The sequence below is a fragment of the Pseudopipra pipra genome, chromosome 16 (assembly GCF_036250125.1).
Source record: "Pseudopipra pipra isolate bDixPip1 chromosome 16, bDixPip1.hap1, whole genome shotgun sequence".
NCBI classification, from domain to species: Eukaryota; Metazoa; Chordata; class Aves; order Passeriformes; family Pipridae; genus Pseudopipra; species Pseudopipra pipra.
In genome coordinates, this window is record NC_087564.1 from 11,448,300 (window position 1) to 11,476,006 (window position 27,707).

A 27,707-nucleotide genomic window follows, 5' to 3' on the forward strand; every position below is an offset into this window, starting at 1 on the left:
AGGACCAGACAGGAGCGGTCAGAAGAGTCACAGGGAGGAACTGGCAGATCCCAAAGAGGAAACCCAGCTGTTTGTTCAAAGACTCCACTGTGACAGTGGCCAGCTGCTGGGATGTTTGCAGATGTACCAAGAAGTTTGTTTTACTTATTTTTAAACAAGTTTTCCAAGGAACCTCTTAAAAGTTGTCCTGTCAGCAGTTGGTGCTGACCAATCTCATCCATGATACCCCACTGACCCTTCCAAACCTCCTCCACTTCCTGCATATCCTATAAAAGGCCAAGACAGCTCCGTTAGCTCTTGGCCATGGAGACAGGTCTTCCAGAGATCCTTTGTCTAGAATAACAAGACTGAAGAACGGGGAGAGAGGGATGTCAAGCTACACCCAAGAGAGCAGAAAAAGGCATAATGGAAACAAAGAGAATTTTAATTATAAAATAAAAAAGTCCCCGAACACCCACTCCCAGAAACCAAAGTGGTCTCTCCCCTTGCACAGATCTGCATGTTCCCTCTAACACAGAGGGTGCAGACACTTCAAATGCAAGGGCCATCACTCCCTTCTGCTCTCCCAGGAGCTCTGCCCTCTTGGAGAGTCAAGAAAACCCAAAAAACAAACTGACACCCACTGCTCCAAGGCCCCATGAAGGAAGTGGTCCCTGTTTGGCACAATGTTCAGGATATTTTTCTCCTACAATAATGGCATCTTAGCCAGGCAGGTTGATGCTTGCCCTTTTCTGATCTTCAGTCAGCACACTCTCCTTTTCCAGCACAGTCTGGCTGGCCACATCTTCTCTTTGATCCTCCAGCACATGGGTTCCAATACACTGTCTTCTTACAGGGCTTTAATGCAGCTGATGAGTCCATTAAATTAACTCCTCTGGAACTGGAACTCTCAGAACCACATCTTCATATCGTGGCCTCCATGTGCAGAATCTTCAAGGCCTCTGAAATCTGAGAGCTGGTGTCGATCTGGCCGTACATGCCCACCAGGAAGGCCCTGTGCAGCAACACTGCTGCGTGCTCTGTGGAAGGGATGGACAGCATGAGACTGCAAAGCAAGAGCAACCTGCCAACAGACACTGGGGTGAATGTTTGCAACGGCACAAGAAATTCTCTCCTTCCACGAGAACATGGCACAATCCACCCTCTAACAGGTCTGTGGGTATGTGATCACGTGAGGGATCACAACTCAGAGAAAATTTGTAAGGGAGCAAATCTGCTCTGAGGAAGCCTCCCTTGGCTCTGTGTCCCTGTGATGCTCAGACCAAAGCTACTATTGGTATAGGTGTCTGTTTGATGGCCTGGTCTAGGCAACACTGACCCTTGGCAACTTCCCAGGGATGCTGTTCCCAGCACAGGACCCCAGCTTTGACCCTTGTGAGGCCAACCATGCCCCAAAGGCAGCAGATCTCAACTTACCTTGGCAAAGGAGGGTGTATTCAGGCAGGTTCCTCAGCGCTGTCTGCACCACCTCAAAGTCTCGGCTGCCAAGGCAGTACATGTAGGTGGGAAGGAAATCTGCAGCAATGCTGGGAGTAAAACATGATAGTGTCAGTACAGCCCAGATCACCAGTCAGGACAGCCTAAGTTCCAGGGGTCCTCACCTGGGGTTGTTCTGAATGGAGCGCAGAGCCAGGCTAAAGGCCAGGTTTCGGCAGGAATCCTCTGATGAACTCATCAGCTTCTGGAGGTTTGTCTGAAAAGTGGACAAATCTGGATCACAAGGCCATCCAAGGAGCACAAACTTCTCAGACTGGCAATACTACCCCTCCACACCAATCCAGCCCAACACAAATCCAGCAGGTACTGGCTGACCCTGGAAATCCCTCTTTGTAAGAAGGATTATCCCGGTTTTGAGCACTTTGGAGTACCCTTCTGTAATCTTACTCCATGTGGGACAGCTGAGCTTTCCCCAGGTTCCAGTTTTTTCAACAGAGCTGTTCTGTTCTCTCCTTGCCCCAATACTGGGAAGAAAACAGAGCATTAATTCTCCCTCTGACATAAAATGGATGATGACAGACCCAATGTGCAATGGAGGGAAATACTGCCTACTCTCAGAAGGCCTAATCGAAGATACATTTTTCCTAAGATTCTGCAACAACCACCCAAAAAGCAGAGGAAGGGCAGTGCTTAAGCTGGCTGTGCAACACAGACCCTGGTGAAAAAAAATCTCTTCCTTCCAGAGGTAGTTTGAGACACCAACACTCACAGCAAAAAAGGAGAGAATTTCTGGCCTCCGTCTGGACATTTCATCGATGTCTGTCAGCACTTCCAGGATGTCTGGGGGAAGACACAGGTTGAAAGGGTGACTGAAATTCACTGATCCAGCAAAGGATTTTTTCCTTTTTCCCTACAAATCCAATCTCCCAAGCAGTCAAGTTTTCCTACCTGCACACAGAGTTAGTGTAATTAAGGCAGTTCTTCAAAAAAAGAGATGTGCCAGATCAGCACATCCCAACATGCCCAGGCAGATGTGACCAGCACTTCATGCCATGGGCAGGGGAAAGAGTGGAGTGGGGTGTGAGGTTTGCGTTCCAGAACACTCTCTTCTGCAACTGAAAGTGTCTTTTTAAAACCTGTCCAGGCAGGGCTCTTCCCTCATATTCTTCCTTGGAAGGAAAACTGTCACCCCAATACCACAACTTGGTTTTGAACACAACTAGGTTTGAACACTGGACACTTGTAATTTTAGAAAACTTTTGGAGAACATTATTGCTCCCATATGCCAGGTTAACATGATTTTCTTCCATGAAAGGGATTCCTAACAAAATCCTGTTTCTCATCAGTTTGGTATTTTTTTATCATTAAAAACATGGCATTTCTTTCAGCACTCCAGACCTGGCTTGACATGAACTGCAGCACTCCTTGAATTACTCACACCATCTCCCAAAACACTTAAAAGATCCTTGAAGAGCCCCAAAGCAGAGGCAGTTGAAGTACTGCAGAGCTAAGCGCTAACAGCATCATAGGAAGCCTCTGTCACAGAATCACAGAAGGTAATGGACAAGTTAATCCAAAAGTGGAACAACATCCTAACTGCTGGAGACTTCCAAACACAAGACTGAAACAGGAAACTAGCCTGTAGCTGACAGATAAGTAACAGGGTTGGAAAATGTCTTCATTTGCCCTGTGTCTTTGCACAGCTCTGCAGGTCCTCACTTACCCTCCACCGTTTGGCCCCTGGAGAGCCTCTTCATATACGGGGCCATTTCAGCTGGTGTGAGAGGAGTGAAGAGAGACACACTGACAAGAGGGAGAGAGCCAGCTGCTGCTTCATCTGGGGGGGAGAGAGAGAGCACACAGAAGAATGAGCACAGCACATTTTGGACTTAGCTCCAAAACATACTGCAGGTTCACCAGCTGGAATAACTCTTCCCCCACACAGACTCACCATCTTTCTCTTCATCAGAGCCCCTGTCCAAGGTGCCACTCTTACTAGGCAGACTCAGCCCAGCCAGGAGGGACTTTAGCATTGCTAGGTCACTGTTGTCTGATGACAGGTCACTGAGGGAGAGAGGTGGCATGTTTGGCTTTCAATAGCAATGACATGAGGACAAGTAACAGCACAGATATGTACACTAAACCAAACAAGTTTTCAGAAGCAGAAAAAAGGTTTTTCCTTTCATCATAACTGGAACTCAAATGCATTTTCCCCACATATCTGCAAGTGGGACTCTGCAGCCATCACTCCAGGGAAAGACCCTCCAGCTGCCCCTCTGGAAAAGGTTGCAGGGCATTATAACACCTCAACAGGACATTTCGGCCATTACATAAGTTAGAATCACTATCTGACTTCCTTGGGTTCAGTTTTCACCTATAAAAAAGGGATATGCTGCTCACCTCAACAGAGAATTAAGGGAGCTAAGGGTGAAAAAGCGCCATATTAACAGCTATTTTCTCACATCCTCCTGCTGTCTCCTGTCTGATTAGCTCCTGGCAGTCTGACTGTGCATGGGTTAACCAGCATAAGGAAACTTACTGGAGTGGATCCGAGTGCTTCTGCAAGAAGGAGACAGCTGCCTGGGCATTGCAAGTGATGTACTTGTGGATAAACTGGACAAACTTGCTGATGAAGGCAGCCAGGTGCCGTGAGGATTTCCTGTAGTTCTGGGAAAGGATCAACAAGATGAGAGTTAACGAAAAAAAATGCAGCAATGCACTGCCCCGTTCTGCACCTCTGGGTACCAGGGAGCAGTTTCTTGATCTCCTGCCTCCTCTTCAAGCTCTCCAAGGTACTTAATACACTTTTTTGTTCTTAGGCATGTGAAGGTTTTCCCTTCAAATGGGAGAGCTGGGCTGGCCCTGTGTTACACGAGCTTCCCCATCTAGTGGCCGGACGATGGCATACAGAGGCAATCAGGGATCTTCCTACCAGCAGCAGACGGATGAAGGACAGGAGACAGTCCCAGAGTGCCGCCTGGTGCTCGTTCTGGAAGACCTGCGGCTGGAGCAACTCCAGGATCCCCAGGACGTGGATGAAGAAGGTCAAGTGGTTCTGCTGCCTGAACTCCTGGAAATTGAGGTGAACGCGGCCGTGCAGCAGCGCTGCAATCATTGGCAAGTGCCTGAAACACCAAAGAAGAAAATGCAGATCTAGCCCCTTCCTAGAAACAGTTACATGTTGCTACACCTCAGGTGCTGGAAGAAAGCATCCTTTATCCTCACTCGGGGTTCTGGACTTGATCTCTGTATCTATAGACTCAGCAAGCCCCATTTCCCACCCATATTCTGTTCTCTAGTCTCCAGTTCCAAGAATATTATCTCCTGACAGACATGGAACCAAAAAGAGATGCTGCCTCATTGTAAGAGATAAGACTTTGCTGCCCTTTCTCTTGACCTCTGTACATGAAGGTGAATTCCCTCACCATCATCATGATTGCTGCAAGTTTGTTCCCCTTCTAGGACAAGGGTGGATGCTTTGCAATGAACCCCAGCCACACAGAGGGAGAAAGGGGAGAGAGGTACCTAAGGAGGAGGATGGGATGAGCTACAGCCAGCTTCCTGCAGGCCATATTGGCATCCCACACGCGGCTTTCGGATGACTTGGAGTCACTGGTGTCTGCGAGGAGGTTAATGAATCTGTGAACAAGGGCATCAAGCTAGAAGAAAAATAATGAGTAAGAAGTTTAAATTACAATCCAGCCCGTGGCTCTTCAGCAGTGTTTCCCAATTCCTTTCCAGCTACAGAGGGGGGTTAACAGAAATTATTTTCAGGTAGAATCTGCGAGAAAATGCAACGTTCCAGCTGGCACAGGATCTGAAGCCCACAGTCCCCACAGACATCAAAGCAGGATCAGACATCTGCACACTTGCGTTTTACAGAAGCCTTTGGCACACAGAAGCTTGTGGAGCTTATACTATTTTATAGAAGGACACTGCAAAATAAACCACACCAAAACTCTCTGCTCCTCAGAGTGCAGGCAGGGAAGGGGTAACAGAAGAGCAAGGTAAAGAAACCAAAGTCATCCAGGAAGCTTTTGCCCATCCTCACCTTCTAAACTGGGCATCAAGGTAGCATCTGCTCTGCATACACAATTGGAAAGGGGCTTTCCTATGCCTCTAACTTTACCTTGCAAGTGCTGCTGTCTCTGGCTCCTTCACTGGTAAGAAGCATCTCAGGCATAGGCACAAGGAGCTCAGGCAGCTGCAGGTATATCTGCAGCAGAAGGTCCTGGCAACATTTTCCCACAGAGCTAAAGGAAAAAGGGAGAGGTCAGCCACTGGTTACTATATTAGTTCAACCAGCAAACATCCCAGACCCATCAGATTAGTAACAGCCTTCCTGCACATGGCAAACAGACCCTGTAAAAAGGGCAGCCACCACTAATCTCAACAAGTGTTTTTAAGTCTTTGCTTCTTTTGAACTATTCAGATGATTCACTTTCCATCCACAGTCTACGGGGATCCATCACTACCCAAATTAGGCCATTTGGAGTTAGAAAACTGCAGTTACAAAGCAGCACAGGACAAGAAAGCTCTGCTTACATCTCCAGTGAAGAGTCCTTGCACGTGGTACTCATGGTCATCCCCATCCCAATTGGAAGACAGTCCAAACCACAACTATTAAGACTAGCCAACATGTTCTCTACACACCTGAAATCCCTGTAGATTCCTGGCATAGTCTGTACTGGGAGGCAGGTCAATGCCATAGCAACTGAGATTACTCAGTATCACCATAAGCGAGGTTGGAATTAGGTCAGTTCCTTTCACTGCCACAAAAACATCATCTTCCTGTTCTTTCCACAGCACTAAAATAGCTGTTAGGAAACAATCTGGTCTCCATTCATCTTTGAGAGCAATCATAACAGCCAGAAGCAGGAAGTATTATGGACAGTGACTCAAGGGATGAGTAGACAAGACATCCCACGTTAGGAACTAGCAATTAAAAATAAGCATTGCCTTAAAGAAAGAAAGAAAAGAAAAAAAGCGTGGCAAGCACTTCATTCTGAAGCCCTAAAAGCAGAAGGGCCCTTAACTTCACTTTTGAAGTCACCTTCCTGGTCCAAGGACCCCTTAAAATGACCTATTATTCCCCCAAATCTCTGGGACGACAGCATGCACTTTTAGTACGGGCTCTGGAACATGATGTTCTTAATGAAGACATGCTGGCAAGTCTCACCATTACCTGACTGCCTGTGCTTTAGAACTACAATTACAGCAGACAGTGCTCCCCATTTGCAGCCTCACCTGCTTCCCCACTGCTGGATGCAGCTGGTCAGATACTCCGTCACTTTTTTGATGTTCTCAAGGTCCCCATGAGAACAACTGAGCAACAAAGGCAGCCGAGACTGGATGAGTGTGCAGGAGGCCTCGTCAGCGTTCTGGTACCTGGTCTCTGCTTCAGCCAGGATCAGCTCCACCATGCTGATCAATTCTGATGCCTTCAGGTGGAGCACAAATTCCTCACGGCGCTTCTGTAACGCAAGAGAACACTCCAAATGATTCCACACCAAATTCCAAGACCCTTAGTTCCTTCTAGACACACCTTCCCCAGCTGGAATGGAACACCTCTAGACTTAACTAGACCATATCTTGAGCTCTGAAAGCATTACAGTCCCAAATGAAACCTCTTTACCCCTCCTCCACTTTCTAAATTCATTTACTTCTATCCCAGCATGTGTGATGGGTCAAAAATCATAGTTCAGTCACCATAACAAAGCAATTCTGTGGAGAAGAGAGACAACCTCCTTTTCTTTGTAAAACGGGAATTATCCCATGCTGGGTTTTAGCTTGCTCACCACTCTAGCCTTGTGCCTTTAACAGATATTGTGGCAATTGCTGCAGGGGAAATGCCAAGTGGGCAAACTTTGTGTGTTCCTATCAGCTTTTTGGACTCCAAAACTGCCACTGTAATATGTAACATAGCAGAGCAGCTAAGTAACCAGCTGAGGTACAGGCAGCAAACTTGGCACGCTGCACCTGAATCAATCCAGCCACCTCTTGGCCATGGAAAGATCAGGCACTGTGAAAACATTGCCTCTCACTCCATCTAGAGAGGAATCTTGGAAGAACTGAATCAGTACCTGAGGAGTTCTCTGGTCCCTTCCCTGCCAGATCCGAGGAATGTGAATACAGGCCCACAAGAAATCCAAGGATGCAGTTGGGTCAAACCTGCCAGAAGACAAAAGAAGACAGATTTGCAATTAGAGTCAAGGCAGCCCTGGGGCAGCACACAAACACATGGAAGCATCACTAAATATGATGAGTGCTGTGAAGAAAGAAACATCTGCAAATGTAAAAATAGGATCCATTAAGTCCCAAGAAGGGGTTTGGTTCTGTTCCCAGATTATGACTAAATATTTGTTGCAATAAGCACAGCACAGGGTAGGGAGCAGAACAAATGGCATCCAGCAAGTGGGGGGACTACATGGAGCCTTGCACCACAAGGCCAGGAGTTGGTCATCAACACAGACAGTTGGTACAATCAGACCAGTGACCTTACTGTCCCAGTGTCTAGAACATTCTATCACAGCTGTTATCTTGGATTCAGAAATTTGTGTAATTTTGAGCAAGAGGTCAACTGTAAAATAAAAAGCAAACTGAAATACTACCAGCTTTAGAAGTATTGCTGTTATTAGGTGTCAGCATTTCCTGGTCCATAAGTATAACAAGTTTAAGCACAATACTACTACAGTGGCTCTTCATTATTTGAGAGCTGTGTATAGAAGCTGAGAGCCAGGGCTGCTCCAGAGATCAGAACTCGGAGTCTGACATCAGGAAAGGGCTAGAGAACGACTGACAATGGAGTTTAGTACAACCAAAAGATCCAGCAGAGCCTGCCCAGATCCAGAGACAGCCCTTAGTTCACTGTCCAAGCCAACTTGCAAACCCTGTGTTCATAAAGATTATCAACAAGGGCAATGCAAGATGGATTATTCCCTATTAGCACTTCCTGTTTAGAACACAGCCCAATCTTTATGTGCTGCTTCCATCAAACAGCAGGTAATATTTATATCAAGGTACAGAAAGCAGCAGGACTGAAATCAGCATCTTTCTCACAAAGCCTGTTTTTGGCTGAGTTACATCTCCTTGCAGACTCACCGTGGAACGTGGCAGCTCTTGTTCTCTCTCAAACATAATGAGTGGCCCAACTCAAAGCCCTTTGCTAGGCCTGAAAAACAAGACCCACCTTTGCTCCCTGTTTCTGCCAAGCAGAAGCCTGATGCACTGGTGCAGCGTGGTCCAGCTGGACTGGTGGGTCAGCAGAGCCAAGAGGTAGGGGCGGAAGGAGGGCACCTGGGACCCTGCCTGAAAGGACCAAATGAGCAAGAGGTGTAATGAAACAGATCCTTGCAACGAGGTGGATGTAGGAGTTACTGCGTGTACTGCATAAGGATGATGATCCAGGGAGGCAGACAGCACAGCAAACTTTATTTTTAGGGTTTAGGATTTGAACTGAAGTACATTCTAAGAGAACATGGCATCAACCATGATGTTGATGCTTCTGTCTTAGCTTTGGCATAGCACTTTTGGGCAAGCTATTGATCTGTCTGCAAAAATACCAACGAAAACACAGCTGGTTGGGCTGTTATGGGACCGCGTTGTGTCTGCAATACACTTAAGTACTGAAAAGAACACAGCTGAGGAGATAGAAGGATAAGATGAAATATTAACCTTGCACTGAGAAAAATGCACCAGAACTCCTCTCCTAGTCAGCCTGTACTGCTTTGGAACTCATACAGTAACATGTGGCAAAACATAAAACTACCCCTTGCCCCATTTCCAGGTACAAGTCAGTACCCCTGAAGGGTGGTTTCAAGCACAGCAGTCCCTCTATCCAACAACTCTTACTTTGTTCCAGGAGAACAGCAGCTTCTGCTGGAGATCAGGGCAGCTGCTGATCACCTCTGGGTCTAACATCTCCAGCCAGTCATTGAGAAGGCCAGAGGCAGGCCCTGGCCAAGCTGATTCCGCACTGTGGAGGAAACAAAGCCAGTGTCACTGGTGGTATCAGGCACCCAGATGTACCAGGGAATTCCCATCATTCCCTAGGCTCACCTGCAACTGTCCACTTCCTTCTTCACTGGTGTTTCTTCTTTGTCCTGGAGCAACAAGGAGCTCACCACAGCAATTGGTTTCATGGCAGGACACCTGGCAGTGGTCTCAACAGTAGCTGAGAAGAGGACAGTCAGGAGTTCCTCCAGGTATGGAGAGTGAGTTTCAATCAGACCTTGAAGGACTAGCAGAGGGAGAAAGATTCACTCATCAACTTCAGGATGTGGTGAGAGGTACAGAACCTTATGAGTATTATTGCTGATAGCATGGCTCAGTGAGGAAGAGGGAAGCCTTTTTTAGCTGGGATAGGAGGCTTCCATTTCCCTTTTTGTTAGTGGAATCCAACAGTATGCTGAGAGACCAGCCCCAGATCACAGTTTATAACCCCACATGCAGTGCAGGGGGGAAGGAGGTAATACAACATAGGACCAAACTTACATCAGTTCACATTTTGATTCAGGGAGAAGGCATATTCCCACAGCCTGCACAGTAGGCCCTCCCTTGCTGGGCTGGAAGTTCAACCAGCTGCTGCAAGGGGGAAGGAGAGCAGAAGGACATCCATACCTTTGCTGATGAGCTCTGGCTCCACGTTGCACTTCTCTCCTGATTTCAGGGTGGCAATGATGGCACGTACCGTGGAGCTGATCATGTCAGCATCGTGATGGAAAGTCAGAGCTTCTGTCAGGTGCAAGAAGCCACCTCGAACTGCAAAGAAATCACAGCACTGGCATCACAGCACTGGCATCACAGGAACAAGCCAGTCCCCACATCAGACTTCTCTTCTACAGATGCCCTATGTGGCTCCAGGACACAACTGCTCAAACATAGAAACACACTGGATTCTGCTGCCATTTACTCCCACCAAAATCCTTGACAGCTCTTCTGCACGTTACAGGGACATGTGGCTAAGAGAAAACTCTGTAATCACAAACCCATTGCCATGTCTAACCTCTGGATTACAGACCCTTCCTCCCAGCAGATGGCAGATGATAAACAACTCTACAAGTCATGATGTGACCTTGTTCCAGAGACATTCCTTCATGCTTACCTACCAGGACTACAGCTCACACAGAACTCCTGGCCTGAGCAATTGGAAGATTTTTCCGAGAGATCTGCTGTACTTGGTGTGATACTACCAGGTGTCTACTGCAAAACCCCAGTGCCAAGTCACTTTTTCTCATCCTCGTGGTGTTTCTATAGCACAGTATACTATTTTTGCTATTCCTTAGGACACCTCTCTAAAAGGCTGCCCACCACACCTCCTGCTCTGGGTGCAGTTTTGTTTCTGTCCTCTTCTCAGCCCACTTTATCCCCTCTGAGTTCCATAAGCTGCCCAATGCCAGTACCATCATTGATCCTGTGCCTTGAGGAGTACTGCACAGCAAAGGCCTTCAGCTGAGCACGCAGGGGACCCTCTTCCACTGCGGGGTTCTCCAACCACTGCAGCATCTGCATGAGCACTTTGAAGAAGAGCGAGGAGAAGGCAGTGTCCTGTGGCATGCAGCGCTGGGGAGTGCAGTAAAAGAGACTTGCTTGTACACACATCAACGATACAACAAAGATGTCAGGAAAGATGCAGACAGTGGCACACTCTGCCAAGAATACACAGAGCACCCCTACACCTGCCAGCCTGCATCCAGATGCCTATGGCTGGGCAACCTGAGCCCCTGTGTGTCATGCTCAGCATGACACAGATAGAGAGAGGGTCTGCACACAGCAGAGCAGATGCACTGCAGGTTTTCTGTTTCTTCCTCACCCCTCTCTGTTAAACACTCCAGAGATCACTGACCTGGTACTGGTAGAGCTGTCGCATCAGCGGGCAGGAGATGAAGTGGTGGCGGTGCATGGCCATAACCAGGGCACCGCTGTGGGGGGAGTTCAGCAGCGCAGCCACCGCCTGCAGCAGCCGTGCCGTGATCCCGGGAACCTGCGTGTTCCCCTGGCGGATCCGAGCCAGCTCCTGCCCCAGGGCCTGCTGCAACGCCAGGGCCAGCGGGCGCAGGTTTGAATTCTGCCACCGTGGGTCCGGGTTTAGTGGGAAAAGCTGGTGGGATACAAAAGGGAGTAAACTTATGACAGCAAATGAAAGGACTTGGTGCACCATAAACATCCTGAGGCAGATGACTGATTTACCTTGTACAATTATAGTGACTGTGGGTTAATGGGAACCTTCTGATACAGCTTTCTCAGTATTTTAATGCCTGGTACATGAACATAAGCAGCATCTCTGCAGCCCCAACATGACTATCAACACTGACACTGCAGGGGAACCATACTACCCAAACACAGACAACCAACTTGGCCAATTAATTCCCTGTAGGCTCCTTCTGGAGTCAATGGAGGGAGGGAGGCTCTGTAAGCAGACATGCCAGAGTACAAATGCTGTTTGCACACAGCTTTGCTGCCAAGGCCCTGTGAGCATTTCACAAATCCTCCTTCCACTGCTGAGAGGAAAGGCACTATACACAGAACAAACAAGGTGCAGAGACAATAACATGCTAGTAGGCACTGACAGTACCAGGCACTATCAAAAGCCACATCATGTTCCAACTAAAACAAAAAAGTCCTGCCACTATCAATTCCATGAGGCTGTAATGGCACAGCCTCATTGCATCAGGGTTTTCATACTTATGGCCTGCAAACACTGCAGGAGGAAGGGGTCAGAAGATGCAAGTAAAAGAGAAATGGGTTTTGTAAAGCTGCTGCAGGGAAGCAGCTAATCAGCTGGAGGTTATAACAGTACCTGCAGAAAGATGCCTGCCAGATCATCTTCTGGGCCCAGAACACGGACCTGGCTCAAGGCCCGGATCCGGCTCTGACTTTGAGAGTTCTCAGGACTAGATTTTGACCTTGCAGTCTCAGCACTGTCTGCAAAAGAAATAAAAGGAAAGAAAGGAAAATGCTTTTATGGTAGCTAGCACCTGGAGCCCCAACACTGGATCACCTTCAGCTTTACAGTCTCCAGCTACTGAGGAATTCAGCAGCTAATCTCTTGAGTCCAAGCAAGACCTATTTATTTTTCCATATCACTCAGAAAAACTCATTGTAGTAAACTCCAAAAATATTGGAATTTCTCCCTTTGCCAGGAGCAAAAAACTCTAGCAAGGCCTGGTGTCTAACTGTAGCTTGATGGTATATTGCAGCAAAACCATTTTTGAAGACAGCTCCCCCCATCCCTCTCAAAACTAAAAAAGGAGGGAAGTTTGGAAGATGACTTAGAAATTTACCTCGGCGGGCTGGTAAGGAGGCAGTGAGCAGGGAATGGAAAGTCTGGCCTCCTGTTGCCCCTCTCTCATGTTGAACCTCCACAAGATGAGCCATGTAGTCTGAAAAAAACCCATAAGAATACATCATCATCTCATCCTCTTTAGTAAAGAAGGATGGAATTGGCTGTTTGTACAGCTCCCACAGATAAGAGAATCTGCTCTTCCTGTGGACTTTGTACACATGATGCCTTCAAAACTTTGTTTCTTTCACAAAGTACCTTCCACAGTATTTTTTAGTCTCTGCACACTTCAATCTACAAAATCTTTCTCTATTTGAGAAAATACAGCCAAGGGCCATTCAGACAAGCACTAGGGAGGCGTCTACAGTGACAACAAGCTGCCAAAGCAGCCTGTGCACAGAGTTTGCTGAACTTGCTTGCATTTTTCCAAGGCAGTCACAGGAGATAGTCATAAAAACTGTTCAAGTAAAAAACCTAGTCAGCCTCATCTGAAGCTCTTACTCTTGTCCATGATGTTCTGCTCCAGCGTCTGTGGGTCATGAGACACTGCCTGATCCAGGTACTGCAGAAGTTTGCTCATGCTGGAAACTGGGATTCCAAAGGACTGAACAAAGAGAAGCAGCTGCTGTGGCTCCAGGTCCTGCAGGGCTGAAATACACCAACACTGAGTCCTCAGACCTCCAAATTGCCCACGGAGGGTCATCTTTATTACCCGATCTTTGTGCTTCTGGCTGAACCAGCAGTGACACATTAATGACAGGGCTGCAGAGAGCCTAAAGCTAGAAGTCAGACAGCTGCCTACTATGTTTTCTTCCCTCTGCAAATCATTGCCACCTTATTGCATCTTCCAGTTAATTCACTCACTGGCTAATTTGATCCTTTGTTTAATTTTATTAGAACCTCAGTAACACAATCATTTGTATTAAAAAATAACTTCCACCCTATCGGTTGATGGCTGCAGGCAGGAATTACTGAATAATTCAATCACTGGCTATAGACAGCTGTCATTTAATTAGTAAAATGGGACAAAAGCTCTGAATACCAAGAAGAGAGCACAGACAAGAGGTGCAAGGATCAAAGCAACTACAGGTCTACGGATTTCCACACTGCAAGCACTGCATGCCCTAGGGAAGCAGCGCTGTGCTTCCTGTCTGGTGACTGCATAGCTTAGTTCCATTTGAATTGTTGTAAAAGAGATGAGGCTCCAATTCAGAGTCCCCCCTTTCCTTTAAAATACACAGAAAGCACAATATCCATATAGACTCGCTCCCCTACTTTAGAAGTAATAGTGACTGACTGACCCACCAAAAGGCATCCAAGTAGGATGGGCTGGGCACCCTTGAGCACTCTCCCTTTCCTTTCAGGAGGGTCTGAAACACCAACAAAGAGGCCACAGGCTCACCTGCATCCACAAGCCGCGGGACCTCAGAGCGGATCATGCGCAGCTTCAGCCAGTCAGGGAGCAGCAGAGCCTCCTCCGAGGTGTCAACCAGGAAAGCAGTAGGAAGGGGCTTTTTCTCCGGGAACCATATATCCAGTAAGGTATAAAAATCACCATCCCCTGCTTAAGAGTGGATACAAAATTATTTCCCATGTTCACAAACACCTAGACCACCCTGCCCTTCTCTAGCAAATCAATACACCAGAACACACCATCGTTTTAATATTTCCTGCTGTCTGCAGAAGGCAAAAAAAAAATCAGCCTGCAAATCCTTCACTCTCCACAGCAATATTCTGATAAGTCTTACAGCTGCAAACAAGTACTGCAAGGGACAAGGCTGTGAGTAGAAGGATTAACATCAGTCTGACCTGTTAGGAGATGGCAGATAAAGAAAAGGCTCTCTATATTGCTCATAAGCCCCTGAAAAAATCTGAGCATACTTCACTAACCTTGAGGTGGCCCCAGTGTCAGGAGAATAACCATGGCATGAACCACAAGGATGTGCATAGTGGCTGTTTCCCCACTAGTCCAACGAAGGAACACCTGATCCTGGGACTCTGACTGCAAAAAGGCAGAAAAAGACAGGATGAGCAAAGGTGGGGAGAGAAAGAAGAATGAAATCTTTGAGCTACAGACGAAAGGAGAACATAAGGATGGACAAATTTAGTCAGATCGAAGTTCCCAATATGTTCAACAGTGGCCATAAAAGATTCTTGAGGAAAAGTTAAAAAAGCTTTTTACAAACACATACGCTTGGCTCTGATAATTATCTTGGCATCCAATTATTTTCAGATCAGGGAACTCTTGAACCAAAACTGGTTTATACATAGTCAGTAACCCACAAAGGGCTTCTCCTTTGTTAGCACGTCCAGTTTCTGTTACTTGCTCAAGAGGGGCAGGGAGCACTCACCCAGCTGTACACCTCCTCGCCCTCCTTGCTCTGCCGCATGCGCTTGATGTAGCGAGAGAAGATGGAGAGAAGAGCCACGAGCACTGCATCTGATTCAGCACTGTAGGAGAGCTTGGAGAAGAGGTGGGACATGATGGTGGAGCGCTCCACTATCAGTCGGGCTACATCCTGCAAGGGAAAAAGACCCATGAGGTCTTTACTCCTGTTTCGTTGCATCACATTCTCTGGTTTCCACCACCAGCCCAGTTAACACCACTCTGGAGATCAACATGTGGAGTCAAGAGTAGAACTGACACAACAGGGAAAAGGCCAGTGCTTTGCAGGCACCTTACAGTGTCCCCAGCTGAGCACAGCTGCATTCTGATGCATCCCACTACAAAGTAAGCATCTACATAGTAAAAATCTGCATTTCTCTGAAGAAAAAAATCTACCGACTCTTATAGTTTAACCTCCACGTGTCTAAACAGACCTATGGAGGCAGGACCAGTATATGAGCCTTAAAAGTAATGAAAAAAAGCACCCAGAGATAGAACAATGAAAGAAGAATCATTGTTAAAAAACAAACAAATAAACAACTACCAAAAGCTTTTTAAAAAAATTAAAAAAACAAACCCAGAAATCTAGCTTTGGTCATAGGCGAGTGCATGTCCCACCACTAACATTCCTGACTTCCCATTCTCTCCCCAGATACATGTGACTGCAGGTTTAGCACCTCCTTGCTTATAAAACATTGCCAGGTAGTGGGATTTCCTTCAAACCACTGTCCACCCTTCCATTCCCCATTCCACCTCATAGGCTGCTGGATTGGAGGTTATTGCTCTGCTATCATTTCATGATATGACCTACAGACACAGGTTGCCTTTCAACACATACACAGAGACACAAACATGCAGTTATCAGTCACATGCTCCCAAAAAACACATCCTGCTGGTATAGCAAGTCCCATGCCTACCACTGTCTTGGGACATGCCACGTGTCCCCCACACAATCCCTCCTCTCACCAGAGCAAGGTCGTTGTGCTGTCCCTGCTCCTCCACTGGGGCGTGCTGGGAGAGGTACACCAGGTAAGCACTGATGGTCTGGGGATCTGTCTCCATGTGGATGGCCTAGAATAAGACTTCCTTTCATCAGAAATCCAGATTTAATGAAAACAAGCATCAGCATAAGAAAAATTCTTCTGCAAGTATATAAACACATTGATGTCACACCCAGATGGTTTGTTCAGATTTGTTTTAGCATGAGTAGAAAAAGAATAAGCTGGACACTCATGCCTTCAGCTGCCAATACCCACCTGCTGCAAAGCCAGAGCTGTTGTTGCTCTCACACTGTCGAACAGTGGCAGCCTCGGGAGGTCCCTCAGCAGCCACTGATATCCCTGCAGCAGCTCGGAATCACCAGAGTCTTCTTCCATGGGGTGATCTTTCTCCTCTCCATCACGCATTCCTCCTTCTGACAGCACCAAGGACAGGCCCTGCAGAAGTCACACAAACACAGCTGTTGCATTTGAAGCCACTGCTGGACTGCTAGTTTCATACTAGTGAATATAATAGAAACAAGCTTCAAACTCCATGGAACGATCCAGATGCAGCACACAACAGGTTGCATCTCTCATACAATGTGTTCTCTTGACAGATACTCTGCTTGAAGTTTCAGTCTTCTCTGAGCATAACCTTTCTGAGCTCCCTGCAATTCTCTTTGTCTTGACTATGCTCTAGAGCACCAGACACTCACTCATTTACACTCCCCACAGACAACAGCCTCTGCCAATTACTCCCTGTAGCACATGATCTGCTGAGTCTACACCTGAACTTCACAGGAAACAGAGCAAAATCCAGCTCTGTCTTGAGAAAAAGTACAACTTGGCTGTTGAACAAAAACTTGTGAGCAGCAGGGAGCAGAAGTGCATTTGATGGGGTTTGGAGACTGAGACAAGTCAATCTCCAGTGAAGGAGGATGACATGAAACAATTTCATTTTGCTGGCTCTGAACTCAGGATAATCCAGGGCTCTGCCCTTGGCTTCTAACACACCCCAGTCAAGAAGATTTTCATTCTGCTCACCTTCATGGCCAGGACCCGTGAGGCCACTTGGGAGGAACTCAGGCGTCGCAGGAAGTAGTCAAGCACCTCGCAGGTTGTCTGTTCATCTGCTTTGGGACCCAACAGCAAGTCTTGCAAGCGTCCAAGCAACTGCCTCTGTTTCTGTTGTCTCTGTGGAGAAAGAAGTTGGCCTGTTCAGTGAAATCAAATCTGGGATGCACAGAAAGTAGGTAACAGAAGGGATTCCCAAGAGACTACTCACCTGGCGTTTCTTGGCACGCTGGTCCTTACTCTCACCCTCCTCTTCTTCTTCACCTGAGGTTGATTCATCAGCAGCATCGTGAAGCAGGAACTCACAAAGGCACTGCACGGGTAGGACGTCCAAGGAGCCCTCGCTGGACTGAACCAGATCTGCCAGCCATGGCATTGACTGCGAGGAGGCCTAGGGAGAAGAAGAGTAACAATATCAGAACATGGATGCATCACACTGATCATTTAATTCCTGAGCAATATACCACCTTCCCCTGCATCTTTTTTGCCCCTCACTCAAGTTTCAGAGGCAGGGGATCAGATCCCAACACAGCCCACCTGTCTTTGAATGATGTTGAGGAGAAAGTCAGGGTGACGACTGCGACAGAGAAGGTGGCCCAAGCGAAGTGACTGGTTCAGGCTTTTCACTTGCTCCAGGACATGTGGTGGAGGTCTGCGAGGGGGGCCCCTGCCAGAGAAACAAGAAGTTATCCACAGGCTGACAGACTTTCACTCTGGTATGATGAGGATCAGTCAGTTCAGTAGTGCACAAGGCACACATGCAGGTAGCAAGAGAAGGACAAGAACCAAGTGTGACACATATCGACGTGTGCAAGGCCAGGTTGGACAGGGCCCCAAGAAACCTGGTCTAGTGGAAGGTGTCCCTGCCCATGGCAGGGGGGTTGGAACTTGACAGTCTTTAAGGTCCTTTCCAACACAAATCATTTTGTGATTTTATGATCCCGTGGGCTACCAAACCTCAGGGTTCTTCTTGCCCACATCAACTACCCTGTAGGGCAGTAGGGTTTCCTGACTAGTGCTATCTAGAATTTTATGATGGCATCAGAATGCAAAAGGTTACTTACTGAGGGTCCAGACTTGTCAGCTGGGACAGCAAGAGGCTGCTGCTCTCTGTAATTGTTTGTTTTGTGGATGCAGCAGCCAGATGGCCCTCAAATGCAAGAATCTCCTGTTTTTCTCTCTGGGAGATTTGAAGTTCACGATTAATCATCTCTGTGCGCGTCTCCTCATCCGTCAAGGTACATTGAGGATAGGAATAATTACTGAGAGAATAAGTGAAAAAGAGGAAATAGTTATCTTATTCTATGCAAAAGTCATGAACCATAGTCAGAAAGAACCCAGGACATTGGCTCTGACAGACAACATAGAAAAAACAAGGCAGTTTCCCAATGGAGCCAGGAGACTGAGACCTTTTCCGCTAAGCACATCACAGTCAACCTCCCCTTTTTCTCAGTTTTATTCCCTTACTTATAATATTTCTGTTGAGAGAAGGCACTTTTCTCACTCCAACTGCAGTGCTGCTGCTTATTTTAAGCTTATTAAGACAGCTTATTTTACACCAGTCCCACTGGAAAGGAAGGAGCCACATGGCACAAACGTAAATCAGAAATATGTGTTTTCAGTGGTCTATTTGATTTATGTAGGGATTTAACCATACTAACTTGGTCATGACCATTTCCATGAGCATCTTTAGAGAAGGGTACTCCTCCCATGCAGCCAGACCTGCAGCAGAGAAGAGAAGGACAATAAGGAATACAGGAAAAAAATCAGGGCCTTTATATATATTCTAACGCATTCCAAGGTGGGGAGACACAAACTCAATTGAGAACAGCTCATAATATTTAGAACACAAACAAGGTAATTCCAGCCACATGCTAGTCCAAATCCCACCTCTGTGTATTTTTGCACCCACAGGTAATACACAGTTATTTAACTGCAGTTACCTCACCAACCCAGCACAGGCCTTGCACACAAGCAACTGGACTCCAGCAGAAAGCACCTGGGCCAAGCTTTGCAGCAGAACTAGTATCCTGAGAAATGTCTACACTCACCAATGTTTTCAGGATTGAATGCAGCCACTACAAGCAGGAGAGGCCAGGCTTTCCAGTAGAGAGTAGAAATAGCTAGATTTGGAGGCTGGTACCTGCAAAAGCCATCAACAGATAGAAGTGTTCAAATTTGGTTCCTTAAGCCCATCTCAAGTCTGCTTTTCTCCTTAATCATGCACGGTTTAGATTCTGTCAGCTCAGTGGTTTTCCCAACAAACAAACACAAATCTTGAGCAGGGAGTGTTATTCAAGGTGAAAATGAGCCAGATCACAGCAAGATTATCTGTGTGATGTCTTACCCTGGGGGTAGCTGGATATTCTCTGGATGGTGATAAGTGCACAGATTTAAGACTGCATCGATCAGCTGGATTCTTTCTACCCTCAGGACCTCGACATCTGGAGGAGAAGAAAAGACTGAACAAGTTATTGACCTGTCTACTTACCTGAAAGTCCTTCAAGAAAAGCATCACAGTATAAGAAAAATTTTACTTCAAGCAACTATATTATTGTGGGCTTGCTCATGATATTACAGAAACAAAAAACAACAACATTTAGAGAGCAACAACACTTAAAAAAAGCTCCAAGTCAATATATAAGGATATCAAACTTTTCAGCTGCAATTTGGTTTAAATTCTTTAGGGTAGTTTTTTCCCCAAATGTATCCAATATACTTGTAACTTTTTCAGAACTCAAATACACTCCTTCAGCTGAGGAGCGAATCTGCTCAGAACTTCTGGGGCTCAGAGGAACTAAAAATGCATTTCAACTTCGTTGCAAGTTTTTAGACTCCCTTTAACTTAACTCTGAGTCTTCCAGCCTTTGAAATGGTGCAGCATTTCCCCTCAAATCTACCACAAACATGCACAGCTCAGCTGAATGGACATATTCCCCAGTGAGGCAGGAATTTAGACAAATGCTAAATGGATTCATAAAAGCATAAGAGTAAAGACTGCTTTTGTAACTGCTATTCTGTAAGTGTTTGAATTACGGACTTGGGAAGAGCACACAATATATTGGTTAATTAGTTTGATTTCCAACCATTCCATTTTTGCATTGCCTTAAAATTTCATTTTACAGTATGTATAAAGGATTAAATTGAATTTAAAAACGCTGACTCAAAACTCTGGGTGGTTGTTCACAGCCCTTCATCCTCAACACAACCAATAATTTCCCAAACACTCCACGATACAAAATTAGTAACAGTGAGAAACAGTAAGAGCAAATAAGAAGCTTCTCTAGTTAGAAAGCAACAGCAGTACATGTCTGGCTTTGAGCCAAATGCTTGGCCATCATGACTAAAATATGCTTTAAGTGACGCAAAGGCTCTTGTAGGCGGTAGGAGCTGTCTCAGCCCTGGGTGGCAATAAGAGGACAGAGAGAGAAGCAACCACTTGCTGGCTGGAGCTTTGTGCAGCCTCACCATCTGCCTGCACAGCTGCAGCCCGCTTCACCAAGTGGTCAGCGAGCTCCATGGCATCCGCAGGGCCCAGGGGCAGGTCCCGCGACAAACCGATCACCAGGATCCGCATCAGCGTGTCCTCCAGGATGGGCACCTCGGAGCACAGGCGAAGGAAGAAGCTGCAGGAGACACGAGACATCAGTCACACTTCTCTGGACAGTAGTGTGAGGGCTCCTGAACCCTTCACAAACCCTAGAATCGTTCTGAGCACAAGATACATCACAGCTCAGTTTACAATATCTTCCCTGGTCTCCAGCTCCAAATGCAACTATGTAAAATAAATTATTATTGGAATATCAGTTGCATTGCTTTGTACCTCCACACTTCAGCTTGCTGAAGCGAGTCTGAGCTCCCTAACGTTACCCCAGTAACCCACACAGTGCAGGGCTGTCCTCCTTACAACTACAGCATCAAGATACAGAAGAGCTTGGCACAGGGAACAGGAATGAAGGAGAAAGAACAGATGGAGAGTGGAACAACACCCCTCAATTTCACAGCAATGTGACAGATGAAGAAAATCTAAGCACAGTTCCAAGCATTTCCAACACAGAGCTATATAAGGATCACCAGAAAACACCCATTCCTCTGCCTCCAGCTACAGCAGCTCCCCACCTGCACCCGTTACGGGAGGGGCACTCACTTGCGGTCACTCTCAGGGGGCCAGTTGTCCCATTTGTAGTAGGTTTCCGGCTGTTCTGTGAAGAGCACCTTGTGCAGGCTGTAGAGATGAAGAGGACAGTAAACAGCATCTAAGTGAGGCTCAAGAGCACATACAACAGTTCAGTCTCCCCAGACTCCTGCTAATGTTCCCACCCCACACGTGAAGGAGCCTCCTCAGATAAGCGAGTCTAGCAAAGGTAACAACGTGAATCAGAACAGAGAGGACTATACAGTATGGGCCCTGGGCTTTTATACCTTTAGTAACATATCCTGCTTACTATTAATTCTGGCTTAACCTGCCTCAGTAATGTCTTCTACCAAGACTCCAGGACAGGAGTCTGTCCTGGACAAAGGACAAGAGGCAAGCAGAGAAGACAGAACTATCTGCGGAGCCCTCAACCCTACAGCCTAAAAAAGGATGTCAGACAAAAAAACAAGGAGTCCACAGGGATTGTGTTTGGTCAGGTAATTAGAAATCCCCTATTGAGTGGACACAAATAATACAAATCGGAAAGATTTTCCATTATCATGTATTTCTGGTAAGAGGATGCATCTGAAGGAATTTCAGAGAGGGAGACAGTCTCAGCCTGAATCCTACTAAAACTGTTTCTGCTACTTGTCTGATAAGGGCAGAGAAATCTAACCAAGCCCTGTCATATGCCTGATTTTTCCTAATATATCACACTGTTGGGGAAGGGACAGAGATGACCAGGCTGACTCTCACCAGTGCACATAGTCCTTTGGAGCCAGCTTGCTGATAGATGGAACAACTGTATGAAGCCACCAGACAGCATCACGTTGGATAGCAGCGATTTGGTTTTGGAAAGAGCGCAGCACTTCCAGGTCTGAAAAACAGTCAGGTCACAAAGTACACACATACCAAGAGCCCCATCAGGAGCCAAGCAGGAGGGTAGCAGTTTCAAGAGCAGACAGGTACCAGGGCTCTGAGGCATCACAGAATGGTTTGGGTTGGAAGGAACCTTAAAGATCATCTCATTTCAAGCCCCGCACCATAGGCAGGGATACCTTCCACTAGAGAAGGAGAACCAGAGAAGGGGAGTAGTATATCAGAGAGCCTTGAGCACGCCAGCACTGACAGCACATGTATTTTGCTTTCTGACATATGCTGCAGCAAAACCCCCAGCATGTAGCACAGGTGAATTAGCTTTGTGAGGAGAAGGCATCTGGGCAGTCACTTCAGTGCCATCCCAAAGGCCTGTGTTCTCAACCCACAGGTACTTGGTAATCCTTACGGCTGGCCCTTCAAGATTAAGGCTCCCCCATACAGAGCTCCCTTTCCCCAGCCTCTCAATCACTGCTTCCATAGATACAAGAAACACCCAGCCACACAAATGCCACATCTCTTATCTCTGTCAGTCTCAGGATGATAGCAGGCTCCCCCATGCCTCTATTCAGAATGGCGGCTTACACCCTTTCCCAGCCCCAGCTGCAATGTTCCCCCAACATCAGAGGCAGATATCTGCCAAGCTGCCCATCTTCAGAGGGAATCTAGGTTCTTCTGCTTACTCTTTTTCTCTCCTTTATCCCAAGCAATTCCAGCCTCCTTCACCTGGGCTGTGATACCAAGCATCATGGAGACAGCTAGCAGATCAGTTATGTGGATGACAAAACGCTCCTTAAAATAGAAAAAGAAAAGTGAGTTGAATCAGCAATATCCAAAGCTGCCTTCTGGAAGTGTTTTCTCATAAAAAATGATGATCATGGATGTTTGGAAATGAAATATGGGAGTGCTGCTATGAAACACACAAAGAGTGACTCACTCAGATACCAAAGAGCAAAAGAAAGAACATTCAGAAAAGCAGATACAAGAACAGCCCAGCACATCACTGGCACATGCAGAAGCACAAGAGTCAAAAAGTGGTACCTTGAATTCCATTTCTGCATACAGGGCCTCCTTGCGTTCCTGCATAAGACCCAGACAGAAGGCCTGGAAGTTGATCTCATGCTTTGTCTGTTTGATGATCTCTCGCAGCAGAGCCCGCGAGGCCCGCAGGTAATCGTCCTTGGTGGTCAAGAGGTCCTGGAACACCATTGCCAAGTACTGGGGCCACACAGAAAGAGAAAACCTTCAGTGCACTGTAATGAATCTGCATCCACAAAATGAAGACACAAGGAAACCTCGCTGGTGGTGTCCTGTCCTCCAAACTGTAATAAGCTTCTCTCATGAAACTGTATTACCACAAGATGGTCACCCAGAATGTGGGAGTTAGAAAATGCCCATGTATGTTTATTTCTACCAAAAGTAATAATAATATAATAGTATGGTACAGATCAGACAGCTGTCTGTGAAAAGATTCATCTGAGCCTCAACTCAACTATATCTGTCAAGTGGGGTTCTGGGGTCACCATCAGTCACACAGGACACTGCACCTACCTTTGGAGCTTGCTCTGAGCTGTGCTGAAGCACAGTATACAGGATCTGCATGTTGTTGGGATTTCTTGCATTTGATAGTTCATTGAAAATCACAAACTTAATGGTGGTGCCCAGGTTATCCCTGTGTGCATTCAGCAGTTCTCTGCAAGGGAAGACCAGAGATACCTGAACTGACATTTCATTGCAGCTGGACACACTGTTCTTACTTCTCTTTGAACTATTTAGCACACAAAAGTGAAAAGGATGGAACAGCACATATGTCCAACAATATCAAAGGACTATTGAAAAACTTCTAGGACAATGAAATTCATATAAATGAACACAAGACACTCCTTAGTCCAAGCTGGTATTTAAAACCAATCAAGGCTGGACACATCTTCCACAGTGCTTTCTCTGACAGACCCAGTCACTCACCTGACACACAGCATGTAGTGGTTGAGAAGGACTTTTGGCTTGAGACGAATCTTGATCAGGTTGGAGATAACTTCCATGTCCTCTGAGCTGTGAGTGTTGCAGTTCATACAGACTGACATCAGCAAGTCCTGAGCTGGCTTGGTCAACTGCAGAGGAAGAGCAGAAAGGTTCCAGTCACTTGCCATTACAGATCAGAAACTTAAGTGGGATACAGTATGCAGCCCTCCTGCCTGGATTTCACACCAGAGTTGTGTTTCAGCAGCTCCTATCCTTACCTTTGGGTTCTGCAGCCACATCTCCAGCCTCTGCACAGCCATCTGACGCACCTCTTTGTAGCCACAGGTTGCTGTCAGCAGTCGAAGAAGGTTCCTGGAGACATTGTCCATGGGCTGGCGCCGGTTGAGCTGGTCCCGCAGCATGTCCAGGACATATTCCTCCACACTCTCTGCAAGGTCTTCATACCTGGACCACACAAACTGCACTTTATTCATTTCCACACAAGCTAGTGCAAAGATCAGCATTCTTTCTTGTTTGTGGTATACATTATGAACAAATAAAATCTACTCTTTTCTTCTGGAACCAGTTTTATCCGATGCTCAACATCCCCCAGCAGGTGCCACAGGACAGGTAGTGCAGAGAGGGAGCTCTCTGCCACAGCTCTGCAGGGTGGGTCAGTGCAGACACATCTGCCACACGGCTGTGTCAGGAGAGGACAAGGCACTGTACCTGGGCATGAGCTGGCCCGCCTGCTCTGGGCTCATCTTCTCCTCTGCAATCAGCAGCTCACTCTGGCTATCTTCCTCCTCTGTCATGGAAGGGTGTGGGCTACTCCCTGAGAGAGACACAGCACACTTCATGAGACAACACCCCTTTCCAGAGATCAATCACACTGAAGGAGGCCACAGTCATGTCCTCACACCACATCATACACACAGGCCCACTCTTCACTACCCTCGAACATCCCCTGGATGTGAAAGAGCCTTAAAGAGAGGAAATGCAGTGGCTGGAACTCAAAGTCTGGTCTACATGACTCCATTCAATAAAAAACTATTCTCACAAGTCACTAAGTGCAGCAGGCTCCATCCTCTCCCTGAACCTTTGTTCCTGGTTCCCAAACATCTTCTTACCAGCACTAAGGTCCCCTCCACTACGTCCAACTTCTCCATGCAAGAGCATGGTCTTAGGAGGCATCTTTGTGTTAAAAGCTGTTTGGATGTTATCCACAAATGTCTTGCAGTGAGGGCTGTCCACCCAGATGCGCTCCCCAAGAGAGTCCTCAATGTAGACCTGCAGAAGGGAACACAATCCATGTTCATGCTTCTTTTTTAACTGATTAATCGAGGGAATATTTGTGATTTTTTATGGATTTCCAATATACAAATGCAAAGTAGGAAACTAGCATGACCACAGATGAAAAACAGACCGGATAACTGCAGGCAAGTCACATAAGAGCAAAAACCCACAGGACACTGGCTACCCCCTTCCCTATAGCAGGAATAAATCCACTGCTGTTCTCCTATCCCAACACACCCACACCTCCCAACTCTGGCTGATTTCACCCAGACTGCCCACCACACAGAAGCCTCCGTGGTTCAGCAACCTTGACAAAGATCTCTGGCCAGTTCTCATCCTCTTCATAAGCTGCCATGAGAAGGTTGCAGGCCAAGACTGACACGAGGCTATTCCCTTTGGCTTTGAAGTTGATGGAGGCATCTCTTCGGAGGAGGCTGCACAGTGCCTGGAATGTCATCCACAAAAAATAAAATAAACAAGTCATCTGGCAAGAAAGCATACAGAGAAGCTGTAGAAAGAGAAATACAAATTGCAGCAGCTTGCAACAGAGTTCTGGCATTTACAAAGATATCAGAGGTCTATTATTTACAAAGCCATGCTCTGACCTGAGAGAGCAACTCTACTCACAAGCTGGCAGCAGGGATGCATCAGTAAGTTCACGAGTCCTCACCTCAATAACCCCTTCGGTGGCAAATATGTTTGGCTTGATTTTTGCCAGGTACATGAGGCTCAGGTACAGCGTGGTGTCAGGTTTGGCTCTGTTCATCTTCAGCTGCTTCACAGCTCCACACAGCACCCCCTCAATACGGTCATCGTTGCCTTCTGCTTCTGCTGCCTCAATCTCATCCAACAGCACTGTGGGGACAACTGCAAGCACCAACACACAGGCATCAGCATTACCCTCATGTGAAACAACCTGCCCTGAGATGCTGCAGGACAGCAAAGCATGGACCAGCTCACCTACAGCCCCTGTCACAGCTTTTTCCTACTCAATTGCCACTAAAAGTTTTGTTTCACACCTGACAATGCCCCTTGATTATCTTTTCATGCTAGCAGACTCCTCTGCAAATGTATCAAACACCAGAAATGGAATGACAATTCAGAAGGCAACATTCAGACCTGGACTCTGCTAAAGAAATATGTGAATAAAATACCACAATCCAGACTCAGAGATTTCCTCAGGGATTATTTCAGATGCTGCTATTAAACAGCTCTCAGACAGAATGACCACAACCCAATGCAAACAGAGGAGAAAACTGATTTCAGCCCTATATCCAGCAGAGGAAATACAGCGTAGGGGCTTCAAGAAAGGCTCCAGGGAAAGAAGAACAGAAGTTTCTTCCAGGCTTCCTGCGAGGGCAGGAGCACAGCGAGGCCTCACCTTCGATGGGGATGACAGACGGCTCCTTGATGGAGGGCGAGATGGCTCTTTTCTCCGCCACGGCCGCCTCTGCCAGGCGGCCCAGGGCGCTGAGGGGCGGCGTGGAGGAGAGCTTGGGGCGCTTGGTGAGCCCGGGCAGCCCCGCCGGGCCCGCCAGGGAGGCGGCCGCGTCCCGCTTGCGCTCCGAGGGCAGCCCGGGCGGCGCCGGCTTCAGCAGCGCCACGGCCGCCTTGCCCTCGCCGCTCTGCCCCTTGGAGCCCAGCGCGATGAAGTCTCCGGGCGGCGGGTGCGCTGCGAGGGGAGACACGGGGACAGTGAGGGACAGTGACAGTGACAGAGAGAGCAGCTCCCCGCCCGGCCCCGCGGGACTCACCGGAGGGCTTGGGCACGGCGCTGGGCCGCCGCACGGCCGCCGCCTTCGGCCGGTTCATGGCGCCGCAGAGCACCGGCCCCGGGACAGACCGAGCGACGGACACCCGGGACCGAGCGACGGACGGACGGACCGACGGCCGCTACACGGAAGCGGAAGCGCCGCTCTGCTGCCCCAAGGCGGCACCGCCCGCCCCGCCCCGCCCCGCCGGGCAGCGCCGTCTGCCGGGCCGGAGGGGGAACTGCACCCCTGGAGGGCGCGGTCGGGAGGGTCTTGGGGGGATTTGGGGATGCTGAGGTCAGGGAGGGGCTGGGACTGGGGGATTGAGACTGGGAGCTGTTTGGTGGTGCTGATTGCGGGGGTCTTGGAATCAGACAGGGGAGTCAAGGGGCTGGGATCGGGCGCTGGATTTAGGGGTTGAAATTAGGGGCTGTTGGGTGATGCTGGGCTGGGTCCCCTCTCACAGGCAAGAGGACAGAGCCTCAAGCTGTGCCGGGCAGGTTTAGGTTTAGGTTGGACATAAGGGGGA

General features: G+C 47.6%; 1 protein-coding gene across 2 annotated transcripts; it reads right to left on the reverse strand.

Moving 5' to 3' along the window:
• Positions 1-403: 403 nt before the first annotated feature.
• Positions 404-27,340, reverse strand: INTS1 (integrator complex subunit 1). Of its 2 annotated transcripts, none has more exons than XM_064673136.1 (47): positions 27,182-27,340; positions 26,809-27,099; positions 26,098-26,294; positions 25,735-25,872; positions 25,262-25,421; positions 24,861-24,966; positions 24,410-24,596; positions 24,135-24,280; positions 23,721-23,862; positions 23,211-23,387; positions 22,853-22,961; positions 22,050-22,170; positions 21,306-21,383; positions 20,627-20,784; positions 19,506-19,602; positions 19,210-19,301; positions 18,820-18,880; positions 18,223-18,420; positions 17,696-17,825; positions 17,370-17,549; positions 17,129-17,278; positions 16,361-16,540; positions 16,071-16,175; positions 15,070-15,237; positions 14,609-14,720; positions 14,121-14,279; positions 13,220-13,366; positions 12,720-12,818; positions 12,236-12,360; positions 11,282-11,536; positions 10,839-10,998; positions 10,057-10,197; positions 9,496-9,676; positions 9,289-9,412; positions 8,627-8,745; positions 7,521-7,608; positions 6,685-6,911; positions 5,567-5,690; positions 4,963-5,096; positions 4,370-4,562; positions 3,977-4,104; positions 3,389-3,501; positions 3,161-3,274; positions 2,207-2,277; positions 1,602-1,693; positions 1,417-1,526; positions 404-1,019 (listed from the first exon to the last, which is right to left on the reverse strand). In XM_064673136.1, exons 1-47 carry the CDS (start codon positions 27,237-27,239, stop codon positions 904-906), a joined length of 6,561 nt encoding a protein of 2,186 aa, XP_064529206.1. In that variant the 5' UTR covers positions 27,240-27,340; the 3' UTR covers positions 404-903. The 2 variants fall into 2 exon arrangements, with proteins under 2 accessions (XP_064529206.1, XP_064529205.1); XM_064673135.1 differs by having other exon boundaries at positions 14,121-14,282.
• Positions 27,341-27,707: the final 367 nt, after the last annotated feature.

Bases quoted from the DNA above. Each gene is read 5' to 3' on its own strand.
- INTS1 (XM_064673135.1), bottom strand. From the start codon at position 27,239: ATGAACCGGCCGAAGGCGGCGGCCGTGCGGCGGCCCAGCGCCGTGCCC. The intron at 19,302-19,505 runs GTAAGACATCAC...TGGCTTTTGCAG, and splicing joins AATATCCAGCTACCCCCAGG to GTACCAGCCTCCAAATCTAG. The intron at 12,361-12,719 runs GTAAATTTCTAA...TTTCTTTTGCAG, and splicing joins CTCCTTACCAGCCCGCCGAG to ACAGTGCTGAGACTGCAAGG.